The sequence below is a fragment of the Leptidea sinapis genome, chromosome 29, assembly GCF_905404315.1.
Source record: "Leptidea sinapis chromosome 29, ilLepSina1.1, whole genome shotgun sequence".
NCBI classification, from domain to species: domain Eukaryota; kingdom Metazoa; phylum Arthropoda; class Insecta; order Lepidoptera; family Pieridae; genus Leptidea; species Leptidea sinapis.
Genome location: NC_066293.1, coordinates 363,788 through 378,799, shown reverse-complemented (window position 1 = coordinate 378,799; position 15,012 = coordinate 363,788). Strand labels below are relative to the sequence as shown.

At 41.1% G+C, this 15,012-nt stretch overlaps 1 protein-coding gene across 1 annotated transcript; it reads right to left on the bottom strand.

Moving 5' to 3' along the window:
- Positions 1-12,560: 12,560 nt before the first annotated feature.
- On the bottom strand, positions 12,561-14,539 carry LOC126973533 (uncharacterized). Its single transcript, XM_050820876.1, has 2 exons — positions 14,368-14,539; positions 12,561-12,658 (listed from the first exon to the last, which is right to left on the bottom strand). The coding sequence occupies exons 1-2, from the start codon at positions 14,537-14,539 to the stop codon at positions 12,561-12,563; spliced, it is 270 nt and encodes an 89-aa protein (XP_050676833.1).
- Between the last annotated feature and the right edge of the window lie 473 nt (positions 14,540-15,012).

Genomic DNA, 15,012 nt, shown 5'->3' with positions numbered 1-15,012 from the left:
AACCCCCATGCCCCGTGAATAACTGTGTATTTATGGCAGATGTTTCTATTTTACTGACGGTGTGGTACGCGACTACTGCGTCGGGGAAGAACATCTTCGTTATGTTCGCCGTGGTTCCAGTTTGGTATTCACTGTTCCATTCGCCGAGTGACCGCATCCGTATGCTTCGCTTGGCGAATGAAATTGGGCATCTGTCATACTCCGGTTTTTTCTTTGATTTCAGAGCAGCCTCCTTAGCCAAAATGTCTGCCCTCTCATTGCCTACTAATCCTATATGAGCTTTCACCCAAAATAGGTCTAACATTTGCCTTGAGAGTGTAAATCTTTTAGGTTTATTCTTATTTTTGTGGTCAATGGGTGCATATTATTAGGTCTCATTATCGTTTCAAGGGCCGCTCTGGAATCACTATATATGGCAAACCTGTCCTCCTTCCTGTTGAGGATAGCGTCTGTCGCTTTTTGGATGGCGAGAAGTTCCGCCTGGAAAACAGAACAATAGGATGGGAGACTATGTTTGACGGCTTTAATTTCGGATGCTTCATTGCATACCGATAGGGATGCTCCGACTCTGCCCTCAATCTTGCTCCCATCTGTGAAGATTCTTATGTTGTAGTTGCTATTGTCGTCGAGTTGTTGTTGGTTTTCTAGTGTGCGGAAAGTCAAGCCAGTGTATTCAGCCGGATATAATGAGTCTGTCACTGGTGCCTTCAATTCAATTTCTCTGTCTGGCAGGTTTTCAAGTGGTTCCCCTTTTTTGATTTTAAATAGAGTGGCACATTCCACTACTCGGATATCCAGAGGGAGAGTTATTGACAGTATCGATACCGAGTTGAATGATACAGTATGATACGCCTTACAAATTTTTTGCAGAAACCTGCGCTGTACTGACCTTAGCTTATTTCGTATCCCGATTTTGTTTGCAGCAGGGGCCCAAACACTGGCAGCATATAATATTATAGGCTCAATAGTTGCTATATATATTATCCGAACTACCTCTGGGTGTAGGCCCCAGCTTGTTTTTGCTGCCGTTGAGAGCTGCTTATACGCTGTTATAGCTTTTTTGCACTGATTTTTGACGTGAGAGTTAAAAGTTAATTTTTGATCGATAATTAGTCCTAGAAGTTTAATTTCTTTGAGCATTGTCACATCAGTTCTCCCCATGATCAGACGAGGGGTGTCGTATTTTATACGTCTGGTCATAAGCATAGCACTGGTTTTATGCGGAGCAAATTTTAGCTTGTTGTCGACACCCCACGCCCGAACATGCTCGAGAGTGGCGTTGGCCTTTGTCTCTATTTCCAGAGCGGTATCTCCGTCAAAAATCAGTACAACATCATCAGCATAGGCCTGCGCGTGTACTCCAATTGCAATTAGTTCTTTCAGCAGAGGATCCAGCAACAAATTCCACAAAATTGGACCCCCGATTGACCACTGCACGCACCCCTTACTTGTGTTTTTGCGGTACTCTGCACCAGCATATCTCACCTTAACCGTCCTGTTATTGAGGTAGCTGTCAACTACCTTCCTCAAGTTCCATGGACACTTTTCCTCTGCCAGTCGAACTCGAATCATGGGCCACCAGGCGCTATCGAAGGCGCCCTCTATTTCCAATGACACCAATGTAGTTAATTTTTTCTGGTCAAGTTTAGTTCTTATGTGTTTTATTAGTTCATAGAGGGCGTCCTCGGTACCTTTTTGTGGCATGAATCCAAACAGGCGAGTACTTATCCTTGGAATTACGTGGTACTTGATTCTGTTCATCAACAGCTTCTCAAAGATCTTTCCTAATATTGGTAGGAGGCCAATGGGGCGGTAAGACTTGACGTCTTGGTAGTTCCCTTTTCCAGGTTTCCGAAGTACTACCACGGTTGCTTCCTTCCATATTACTGGAAAATGGAACAGCTCGAGACACTTATTTATTATTGATAGGTACAGCGCAGGATTAACACTAATGGCATTGGAACAAATGTCTGACGTGAGGCCGTCTGAACCTGGCGCTTTCTTTGGGCAAAAAGTCTTTAAGACCCAGCTTAATTCTTGCGTTTTAAAGGGTGGGTCAGTACTTTCATTTTCCTTTCTACTTATATTTATGCTATCGGCCTTGTTTCTGATGTGAGAGTGTCACTTAGTATCCCCATTTGTGGTATCATCTGGGTAGAAACTCTCCGCCAGTAGTTCCGCAGATTCATTGTCCTCGAGCGTTTTTCCATTTTTTATTAACGGAAGATCTTCCTCCCTTCTTTTTGTCTTACCTATAACTCTATAAATGCCATCCCATATGCTCTCACCATCCTGCTTTTCACAAAAGGACTTCCAGCTGATGATTTGGGCTTCCTTAGCTTTCGCTTCGTACTCGTCCTTCTTTGCTAGGTATTCTGCTACCACTGAACTACGCCGACACTCAGCAGCTCGTTTAATCCTATTTTTGAAGGTACCCACTTCTCTTTTCAGCTTTTCGAGTTCGTCAGACCACCACGGCATCCCTAACTGCTGGCACTTCTTCTTTTTTTAAAACAATTCTTCGCAGATTTTTGTGATATTAGATGTGTAGAGCGTCGCCACTTCCTCCAGGCGTTCTATGGTGTTAATTGTGTCTATATCTACTGATGTTAAGTTATTATCTTGGTTCAGCTGATCCAGTTTCTTCCGAAACCGAGACCAGTTAACATTTTTAGTGTTGAACACTCTGGTTGTCCTAGCGATACCCACACCACGCGATCTACGAAGAGCAATGTCAAAAAGTATTCCGTTATGGTCTGAACTCGTCAAAGCTTCATCTACCCTCCAGTTTAGAATTCTGTCCAACAAATTCGTCGAACAAGCCGTGAGGTCGACGTTTGACTTATAACTTTTACCACCTCTTATAGTGTCAAACGTTGGCGTGTCTCCTATGTTTAAGATATGTAGCCCCATATTGTCAATCGTGTCCATCAGCTTTGGCCCCTTGCATCGTCAACTTTACTACCCCACCATAGGTTTTTGGCGTTGCTATCGCCACCTATCAGAAGCTTAACCGGCCCTACTTCGTCCCTTATTTTTTGAAGTTGTGAGAGGTATAGATAGATTGGCTGATCGGGCTCAAAGTAGAAGGATACTATCGTGACATTCCAGGCTCCGGTCTTTGCCCCCACCACTATGATGTTTGGCGTGGACAATTGTGGATATTGAACAATAGATTATTCGGGTCAAAAACAACTATTGCCGCTTTAACGGGGTCAACTCCCTTTACCTGGAATATCCTCGTGCCTCGGTAGTTTTTCATATAGCCAGTCGATCCGATATAAGGCTCCTGTATAAGAGCAAAGGCAGATTTCCTCTTCGCCGCCTCGATAAAAAGTTCATCTGTGGAGAGGCGCTTTCGTTGAAGATTGGCTTGGATGAGAGCGTATGTATGGTTTTCCGTCGAGGTGCCCTTAGCAATATGCTACGGATGACCTCGCTAGGTCATCCCACCGCTCTCGCACTGGACATGTTTGGCTAAATGCATTGATTTGATTTGATTTGAAATTTCTTTATTATCATAATTATTACAGTTGTATGTTTCCAGTGTACATTAAAACCTAGAAATACAAGTAATAACAGTAGTAACACGTTTTTTAACAGATATCGCCTGTAATACAAAAACTATTTAAAGGAATTTAAAATTACAAATACTTAATTTATATATACTTAATTATTATAAATAACAAACAGGTAACTTATATAATTATATGTATGCTTCAGTACCTAAGCAGCATTACATTTTCTAGAATGTAGGTAGATAATCCAAATTATACACTTGTCCATAAAAAACAGCAAGAAACAAAGGCGAGAAGCCATCGGGGTCGTTTTGAGTGAGAACTCAGAATCAGGTTTGTAAACAACAGTGCTACGCAAGAGTGGACGATCCGTCGTTGTCGCTCACATGCCACCAGCACCCTAGGTAGCTTCTGCATACGGGCGACAATAGCTCGCGAACAACGCAGACAGTGCTTCGTAGTTCGTAACTGCGCGAGTAGATGTGCCTGTTGAGTGATGACTCATAACTAGACAAGTCCAGTTGAGTAAGTGTTGGGGTTAAATATTTCGTAGTTATCGATAATGTTTAAATTCTTTTGATATTTTTTTTTTTTGGTTGTACCTACCTATGCTGGTAATTAACTTATTATTGTTTTTAATATTGATTGTTAGGTAAAAATTTTTTGAAACTTTGTGTATATAAGAATATACGTTAGGCAGGCCAATATTGTTATGTAATTTAGTGAGATTTGTAAACATTGGGGTATTGTATGAATATTTTACCGCTTTATTTTGGATAACTTGTAGCTTTTTAAAATTGGTATTACATGTACTGCTCCATACGGGACATGCGTAGGTTATACAGGGACGGACTAGGGTACGATAAATACTTATTTTAGTTTGGCTGCTTAGACAAGATTTTCTGTTGAAGACTGGAATTAGAGCGTTTATGGCCTTTATACCTTTTTGGCAAAATCTTGAAGTGTTCGCTGTCCAGTTGAGTGTTTTATCTAAGGTAATACCTAAGTATTTAACTGACTTGCTCCAAGGAATTTGGTAGTCATCGATCTTAATTTGACGTGTAGGTAGTTTGCGTTTTCTAGTGAAAAGTATCGCTTCTGTTTTTGACGTGTTTATTTTAAGTTTCCATCTTTTGAAATAGGCAAGAAGTAGGTCTATTGATAATTGGAGCCGGCTAACTATTAAATCTATATCGTTTGATGAGGTAAAGGACGCTGTATCATCAGCAAAGCATGCGATGTTTGTGTGGTTTTGTATGGGGATGTCATTTACAAAGATAAGAAACAGATAAGGTCCCAGGATGGAGCCCTGAGGGACTCCAGCAGGTACAGATTTTGGAGATGAAGAGTTTTCACCAACATGAACTATAAAATTTCTTTCAGTCAAGTACGATTTTATTAATTTCGCAAGCATAATGGGAGTATCTAGGCTAATCAGTTTACTCAGTAATGCATCGTGCCAAACTGTGTCAAAAGCCTTTTCGATGTCCAGGAGGAACATTCCAGTCGACTTCTTTAGATTTAAGTTGTGTGTCACATATTCAGTAACTAAATGCATTGTGATCATTTATATCTGCTTTAGCTTTTATGCAGTTTTTGCATGAAGGGGGCGCGCTCGACGTCCACTTGTGGCAATCCGCCCTTAAGTGTGGGCCGCCACAGTGGCTACAAGAGTCCACCTCCTCCTTGCAAAATCGTTTTCCATGGCCATAGCCAAGGCATCTCGTGCATTGTAGTAAAGGAGACTGGTCCTCGACTTGGATTCTTTGAATGTCGATATGGAGCTGACCATTCTCCGTAACCCGCTTCCATATCTGTGGAGAGACACTCATTACAAGATGACACATATGAGGGTTTCTGGTCTTTCTCCTGTATTTGACTTCCATTCGAATCGCCTGTGGGTGCAGTCCCTCTAAAATATGTTTATTTTGATTTGCTAGGGCCTTTTTAATGTCCGAGTCTGTGTGAACCGCTAAAACATTTTTCATTATTATAAGGGGATCCTTGTTATGCACCTCCTCACACTTTTAACCCGATTTTTCTATTCTTTTTTTGACTCTATTTCTGTCTTCTTTGTTCCGCATGCTCATAATTATTTTTCTGTCCTTTGCTTTTCGCACCCTTTCTACTTGGACCCATCCTTCTTTTGCATCGACGGCGTCTCTTATTTTACTTAGCACCTTCTCTCCCGTATCAGTTTCGTCCTCCGACGCTATTACTATGGAGTGCAGGGCCATCCTTTCATGGTTTTTCTCTCTAGTTTGACCGGCTACTATACTCGCGTAGGTTGCTGATTTGAACGAATTTTTCTGCTCTTCTATCAAGTTCTGTAACTCTTGCATTTTTTGGTTATTATCATGTAGGTGCTCCCTTGTTGTTATTAGTTCTTTCATGAGGTTGTTCATGTCTATGTTTTCTGCGTCGTTCATTCCCTGCCTACTGGTTTCCTTCCTGCTGGATGTTTGCTCTTTCTTTCCCTTACCGTTTAATTCTTGATCCTGTTCCTTTATTATTTGGTAGAGTTGGTCAAAAGCCTCCGTCACCGCCAGCTTTATGTCGGTTTTTATATTGCGTGAATTACTGAGATGCTTCTTACCCTTACTTAGGCAAGCTCTAGCTTCTGTCAGCCTATCCTTGTACTGCTGGCTAGGTCCTTCCTGCACTGTGCTACTGGTAGTGGGTGTAGTATTAAGATGCTCATTACCTATGGCTTCCCCTAGTCCGATACTGCGTCGGACTGTAGATGACACAGTGGTTGCCGTTTTGGGCGGTGACATTGGTTCCTCGTACTCTACTGGGTTATGGGTTTTTGTCGGGGTTCTACAAAGAGCCATCAGATGTATATATTCAATTATTTATATGTGTAAATGTGAAATTTGAGATTTTCAGGGGAGGGGGAGGTCTTAGGGTAAATCTGTCAGAGCCAAACTGTTCCTCTCAATGAGACAGGCAGTTTGAGCCCAAACTCGGGGGGTCTTGGAGCACAGGGATCAAAGTTGAGACTTAAGGGGGTGAGGTAAAAAAAAATTTAATGGGGGTATCTGGGGGGAAATCCGCCTGATCCAAACTGTTCCCCTCGAGGAAAGGATCCGTTGGAATCCAAACTCGAAGGGTCTGAATCAACTGAGACGGGTGTTATGACTATTTGAAGATTTTTTGTATGTTTGCTTGTGGCAATCTATTGTCTAAAAATTAATTAAATTTAATTAAATTGAATCTAAAACGTGTCACCCTTAGCCGTATTTCGGAACACAAAATTTTACCAACCTATATTTTGCAGTTATAAGCCGCAAAATATAACTTGGTAATGATGTTTGTACTTTAGTATAATAAGGTACGTCAGTTTGCTTGATATGCCTGAAAAGAGCGTAAAGAGTTCTTTCTAGCAGTACCACACAATTAATTTAAGAGTTAATTTTACGATTACTATCTTAATTACAAATTTAAAATTTTTTACTTACAAAACGAAAAAAGGCTGGTTTATGGTTAAAAATTAATTAAAATTACTGTTGATTGGTGTCTTCGTAAAGAGCTCGTCGCGGCCGATCTTCTGGTACCCTTGGATCCCGTCGGACTCTTCGAATGGCTGATGGCTCACACCAGGATGTTGTTTTTTTTGCCTCTCCTACTTCGAGGCCTTGACCAAAAATTCTGTGATGGGTCTCAAAAGATGCGTATTAACGAGGGGCTCTTGATCGTTATTAATAATTTTGGATTTACGAACCTGTTTAGGCGCAAATTAAATTTTCCTTCTCCTACTTCGTAGCCTCACCAGAAAAATCTGGGAGTGGTCTTAAACGAAGGAGGCAGATGTAGTGCACAACATTACAATTCAAAAAAAGTAGTTTTGTAGTCTATTTCAGTCTCAAAATAAATTTTTTCCTCCTCTTCTTCGGTTCTTCCCCAGAAAAATCTGGACGTGTTTTCCAAGAGTGAGGGCAGACAAGGTGCACAAAACTGCAGTCCGAAAACAATACGTCACCGATTTTGTTTCGGCACAATTTAACTGTAAAGTTTCACTTTTATGTTTTTTCTTAATAAAAAGTCCAAATTACAACCGATTTTCAACTCACTTTCACTAATCACTGAGACTTTCGAGCGCGCATCCAATGATATATAACTTGGATATGATATCGCGAAAAAACCTATTTATGGGATTTTAAAACTGCGGAGCTACTCAAAATCGTGACACTTCCACTAGCGATTGCGATGCGACTGGTTAGGTTAGGTTAGGTTAGGTTAGGTTAGGTTAGGTTTTTTTTTTTTTTCCTAGTAGGCCTACCTCCCTGGCAGCTTTCGCTCCAGGGCCGAGGAGCTACTACTTATGTATAACAAATTTCTCCCTACCATGAGACCGTAGGGGTTGTGGGTTTTCTTATCACTTATAATAATCACTTTTATTTATATTTGTCGCTTACCTACTAACATTTTTAATCTATTCCTTATATACTATTGCAAATATCTTACAGCTATCTATACTATTTACAGTTTGATTACTTAAACTATCTTATTCTAGGCACATTCACTTACAGACTAGGGATGTATTATGGGCCCTATGCATTGGCATAGGGAACCATATTATACATATTTTAATACTAATTATATTATGACCTATATTTGATTTAACCTAATACTGTCTTGTGGCTTGTGTATATAGTAGACTTGAAAATTGTCTACTATTAGAGTCTATTTACATCAGTTTAAATTTTTACAGCTAACTATTTACAATCTAAACTTATTAACATTTATGTTGCTGCCGTTTCTTGGCAGCACATCCATAAGAATCCTAACACAAAACGCCTCAAACAGCTTCCTATTTGGCTTGTTTATAAGCAAAGGAAGGTTGGCCTCAAGAACGGCCACTCCGCTTTGAACTTCCAGGTCGAATCTCCACCGGCCGAACTTAGGGCAGTCGAGCACCAGGTGCAATGCGTTTTCGTCCGTTTGACCGTCGCATATGCACACTGGGCTATCCTTCAGTCCAAACCGGTCGAGATACGCCGAGAAGCCGCCATGGCCCGTGATGATTTGGGCCATGAGTGCGGAGAAGGTCAGGTTAGGTTAGGTTAGGTTAGGTTAGGTTTTTTTTTTTTTGGCACCTAGTAGGCCTACCTCCCTGGCAGCTTTTGCTCCAGGGCCGAGGATCTACTTAGCTTATTCTACTTCCTCCGCCGGCAATGGCGCAGACTGTGACATCTAATATCGTTCATACCGAGTCTCGCATTTGCTGCATCACTTTTATGCTTCATACTTGTTCTTTCTTTTATTCATCTCTTTCTTTCATATATTCCGGGTGGGATTTCCCGGTACCCTAGCTTACTTAATCTATTCTTTATTTGGGTAATTCAGTAATTATGGTGACAATTTTAATACAATTTTTTATAAACTATTTACATAATGAACTTATAATCTATTACATTTTTTTTTACAATATATAATATGTGATCGCTTATTGTCTACTTAAATCTAATACATTTATATACACTTTCGGTTTATATGCTAGTCCACATATTCTCATAATATTTACACAATTCAATCCAATTCAATTCTCATTACATTTTACTTAGTTCTATTCCTTTTTATCACCTTACTTATTATTGCCGTGGAATATTTTATAAATATATCTCTATTTTTACTTTCTAATATTTCGGCTATATTATGTTTGTCTATTTTTGTGTTCAGTTTTTGTTCGGCTTTAAATCTTTCAAATGCATTAATTGGACAATCGAAAAGGATATGCGGGATGGATTCGGGTTGGTCTCGTTCACAAGGGCATGAGGGGTTCTCCTTACACTTGAACATTGCCAGATATTCCGAGAAACCCCCATGCCCCGTGAATAACTGTGTATTTATGGCAGATGTTTCTATTTTACTGACGGTGTGGTAGGCGACTACTGCGTCGGGGAAGAACATCTTCGTTATGTTCGCCGTGGTTCCAGTTTGGTATTCACTGTTCCATTCGCCGAGTGACCGCATCCGTATGCTTCGCTTGGCGAATGAAATTGGGCATCTGTCATACTCCGGTTTTTTCTTTGATTTCAGAGCAGCCTCCTTAGCCAAAATGTCTGCCCTCTCATTGCCAACTAATCCTATATGAGCTATCACCTAAAATAGGTCTAACATTTGCCTTGAGAGTGTAAATCTTTTAGGTTTATTCTTATTTTTGTGGTCAATGGGTGCATATTATTAGGTCTCATTATCGTTTCAAGGGCCGCTCTGGAATCACTATATATGGCAAACCTGTCCTCCATCCTGTTGAGGATAGCGTCTGTCGCTTTTTGGATGGCGAGAAGTTCCGCCTGGAAAACAGAACAATAGGATGGGAGACTATGTTTGACGGCTTTAATTTCGGATGCTTCATTGCATACCGATAGGGATGCTCCGACTCTGCCCTCAATCTTGCTCCCATCTGTGAAGATTCTTATGTTGTAGTTGCTATTGTCGTCGAGTTGTTGTTGGTTTTCTAGTGTGCGGAAAGTCAAGCCAGTGTATTCAGCCGGATATAATGAGTCTGTCACTGGTGCCTTCAATTCAATTTCTCTGTCTGGCAGGTTTTCAAGTGGTTCCCCATTTTTGATTTTAAATAGAGTGGCACATTCCATTACTCGGATATCCAGAGGGAGAGTTCTTGACAGTATCGATACCGAGTTGAATGATACAGTATGATACGCCTTACAAATTTTTTGCAGAAACCTGCGCTGTACTGACCTTAGCTTATTTCGTATCCCGATTTTGTTTGCAGCAGGGGCCCAAACACTGGCAGCATATAATATTATAGGCTCAATAGTTGCTATATATATTATCCGAACTACCTCTGGGTGTAGGCCCCAGCTTGTTTTTGCTGCCGTTGAGAGCTGCTTATACGCTGTTATAGCTTTTTTGCACTGATTTTTGACGTGAGAGTTAAAAATTAATTTTTGATCGATAATTAGTCCTAGAAGTTTAATTTCTTTGAGCATTGTCACATCAGTTCCCCCCATGATCAGACGAGGGGTGTCGTATTTTATACGTCTGGTCATAAGCATAGCACTGGTTTTATGCGGAGCAAATTTTAGCTTGTTGTCGACACCCCACGCCCGAACATGCTCGAGAGTGGCGTTGGCCTTTGTCTCTATTTCCAGAGCGGTATCTCCGTCAAAAATCAGTACAACATCATCAGCATAGGCCTGCGCGTGTACTCCAATTGCAATTAGTTCTTTCAGCAGAGGATCCAGCAACAAATTCCACAAAATTGGACCCCCGATTGACCACTGCACGCACCCCTTACTTGTGTTTTTGCGGTACTCTGCACCAGCATATCTCACCTTAACCGTCCTGTTATTGAGGTAGCTGTCAACTACCTTCCTCAAGTTCCATGGACACTTTTCCTCTGCCAGTCGAACTCGAATCATGGGCCACCAGGCGCTATCGAAGGCGCCCTCTATGTCCAATGAGACCAATGTAGTTAATTTTTTCTGGTCAAGTTTAGTTCTTATGTGTTTTATTAGTTCATAGAGGGCGTCCTCGGTACCTTTTTGTGGCATGAATCCAAACAGGCGAGTACTTATCCTTGGAATTACGTGGTACTTGATTCTGTTCATCAACAGCTTCTCAAAGATCTTTCCTAATATTGGTAGGAGGCCAATGGGGCGGTAAGACTTGACGTCTTGGTAGTTCCCTTTTCCAGGTTTCCGAAGTACTACCACGGTTGCTTCCTTCCATATTACTGGAAAATGGAACAGCTCGAGACACTTATTTATTATTGATAGGTACAGCGCAGGATTAACACTAATGGCATTGGAACAAATGTCTGACGTGAGGCCGTCTGAACCTGGCGCTTTCTTTGGGCAAAAAGTCTTTAAGACCCAGCTTAATTCTTGCGTTTTAAAGGGTGGGTCAGTACTTTCATTTTCCTTTCTACTTATATTTATGCTATCGGCCTTGTTTCTGATGTGAGAGTGTCACTTAGTATCCCCATTTGTGGTATCATCTGGGTAGAAACTCTCCGCCAGTAGTTCCGCAGATTCATTGTCCTCGAGCGTTTTTCCATTTTTTATTAACGGAAGATCTTCCTCCCTTCTTTTTGTCTTACCTATAACTCTATAAATGCCATCCCATATGCTCTCACCATCCTGCTTTTCACAAAAGGACTTCCAGCTGATGATTTGGGCTTCCTTAGCTTTTGCTTCGTACTCGTCCTTCTTTGCTAGGTATCCTAGGTATCCTAGATGTGTAGAGCGTCGCCACTTCCTCCAGGCGTTCTATGGTGTTAATTGTGTCTATATCTACTGATGTTTAGTTATTATCTTGGTTCAGCTGATCCAGTTTCTTCCGAAACCGAGACCAGTTAACATTTTTAGTGTTGAACACTCTGGTTGTCCTAGCGATACCCACACCACGCGATCTACGAAGAGCAATGTCAAAAAGTATTCCGTTATGGTCTGAACTCGTCAAAGCTTCATCTACCCTCCAGTTTAGAATTCTGTCCAACAAATTCGTCGAACAAGCCGTGAGGTCGACGTTTGACTTATAACTTTTACCACCTCTTATAGTGTCAAACGTTGGCGTGTCTCCTATGTTTAAGATATGTAGCCCCATATTGTCAATCGTGTCCATCAGCTTTTCGCCCCTTGCATCGTTAACTTTTCTACCCCACCACGCCATCAGCATCGCCACCTATCAGAAGCTTAACCGGCCCTACTTCGTCCCTTATTTTTTGAAGTTGTGAGAGGTATAGATCGATTGGCTGATCGGGCTCAAAGTAGAAGGATACTATCGTGACATTCCAGGCTCCGGTCTTTGCCCCCACCACTATGATGTTTGGCGTGGACAATTGTGGATATTGAACAATATCTATATTCGGGTCAAAAACAACTATTGCCGCCTTAACGGGGTCAACTCCCTTTACCTGGAATATCCTCGTGCCTCGGTAGTTTTTCATATAGCCAGTCGATCCGATATAAGGCTCCTGTATAAGAGCAAAGGCACATTTCCTCTTCGCCGCCTCGATAAAAAGTTCATCTGTGGAGAGGCGCTTTCGTTGAAGATTGGCTTGGATGAGACTTAGCAATATGCTACGGATGACCTCGCTAGGTCATCCCACTGCTTTCGCACTGGACATGATTGGCTAAATGCATTGTGATCATTTATATCTGCTTTAGCTTTTATGCAGTTTTTGCATGAAGTGGGCGCGCTCGACGTCCACTTGTGGCAATCCGCCCTTAAGTGTGGGCCGCCACAGTGGCTACAAGAGTCCACCTCCTCCTTGCATAATCGTTTTCCATGGCCATAGCCAAGGCATCTCGTGCATTGTAGTAAAGGAGACTGGTCCTCGACTTGGATTCTTTGAATGTCGATATGGAGCTGACCATTCTCCGTAACCCGCTTCCATATCTGTGGAGAGACACTCATTACAAGATGACACATATGAGGGTTTCTGGTCTTTCTCCTGTATTTGACTTCCATTCGAATCGCCTGTGGGTGCAGTCCCTCTAAAATATGTTTATTTTGATTTGCTAGGGCCTTTTTAATGTCCGAGTCTGTGTGAACCGCTAAAACATTTTTCATTATTATAAGGGGATCCTTGTTATGCACCTCCTCACACTTTAAACCCGATTTTTCTATTCTTTCTTTGACTCTATTTCTGTCTTCTTTGTTCCGCATGCTCATAATTATTTTTCTGTCGAGTAGATGTGCCTGTTGAGTGATGACTCATAACTAGACAAGTCCAGTTGAGTAAGTGTTGGGGTTAAATATTTCGTAGTTATCGATAATGTTTAAATTCTTTTGATATTTTTTTTTTTTGGTTGTACCTACCTATGCTGGTAATTAACTTATTATTGTTTTTAATATTGATTGTTAGGTAAAAATTTTTTGAAACTTTGTGTATATAAGAATATACGTTAGGCAGGCCAATATTGTTATGTAATTTAGTGAGATTTGTAAACATTGGGGTATTGTATGAATATTTTACCGCTTTATTTTGGATAACTTGTAGCTTTTTAAAATTGGTATTACATGTACTGCTCCATACGGGACATGCGTAGGTTATACAGGGACGGACTAGGGTACGATAAATACTTATTTTAGTTTGGCTGCTTAGACAAGATTTTCTGTTGAAGACTGGAATTAGAGCGTTTATGGCCTTTATACCTTTTTGGCAAAATCTTGAAGTGTTCGCTGTCCAGTTGAGTGTTTTATCTAAGGTAATACCTAAGTATTTAACTGACTTGCTCCAAGGAATTTGGTAGTCATCGATCTTAATTTGACGTGTAGGTAGTTTGCGTTTTCTAGTGAAAAGTATCGCTTCTGTTTTTGACGTGTTTATTTTAAGTTTCCATCTTTTGAAATAGGCAAGAAGTAGGTCTATTGATAATTGGAGCCGGCTAACTATTAAATCTATATCGTTTGATGAGGTAAAGGACGCTGTATCATCAGCAAAGCATGCGATGTTTGTGTGGTTTTGTATGGGGATGTCATTTACAAAGATAAGAAACAGATAAGGTCCCAGGATGGAGCCCTGAGGGACTCCAGCAGGTACAGATTTTGGAGATGAAGAGTTTTCACCAACATGAACTATAAAATTTCTTTCAGTCAAGTACGATTTTATTAATTTCGCAAGCATAATGGGAGTATCTAGGCTAATCAGTTTACTCAGTAATGCATCGTGCCAAACTGTGTCAAAAGCCTTTTCGATGTCCAGGAGGAACATTCCAGTCGACTTCTTTAGATTTAAGTTGTGTGTCACATATTCAGTAACTAAATGCATTGTGATCATTTATATCTGCTTTAGCTTTTATGCAGTTTTTGCATGAAGGGGGCGCGCTCGACGTCCACTTGTGGCAATCCGCCCTTAAGTGTGGGCCGCCACAGTGGCTACAAGAGTCCACCTCCTCCTTGCAAAATCGTTTTCCATGGCCATAGCCAAGGCATCTCGTGCATTGTAGTAAAGGAGACTGGTCCTCGACTTGGATTCTTTGAATGTCGATATGGAGCTGACCATTCTCCGTAACCCGCTTCCATATCTGTGGAGAGACACTCATTACAAGATGACACATATGAGGGTTTCTGGTCTTTCTCCTGTATTTGACTTCCATTCGAATCGCCTGTGGGTGCAGTCCCTCTAAAATATGTTTATTTTGATTTGCTAGGGCCTTTTTAATGTCCGAGTCTGTGTGAACCGCTAAAACATTTTTCATTATTATAAGGGGATCCTTGTTATGCACCTCCTCACACTTTAAACCCGATTTTTCTATTCTTTCTTTGACTCTATTTCTGTCTTCTTTGTTCCGCATGCTCATAATTATTTTTCTGTCCTTTGCTTTTCGCACCCTTTCTACTTGGACCCATCCTTCTTTTGCATTGACGGCGTCTCTTATTTTACTTAGCACCTTCTCTCCCGTATCAGTTTCGTCCTCCGACGTTATTACTATGGAGTGCAGGGCCATCCTTTCATGGTTTTTCTCTCTAGTTTGACCGGCTACTATACTCGCGTAGGTTGCTGATTTGAACGAAT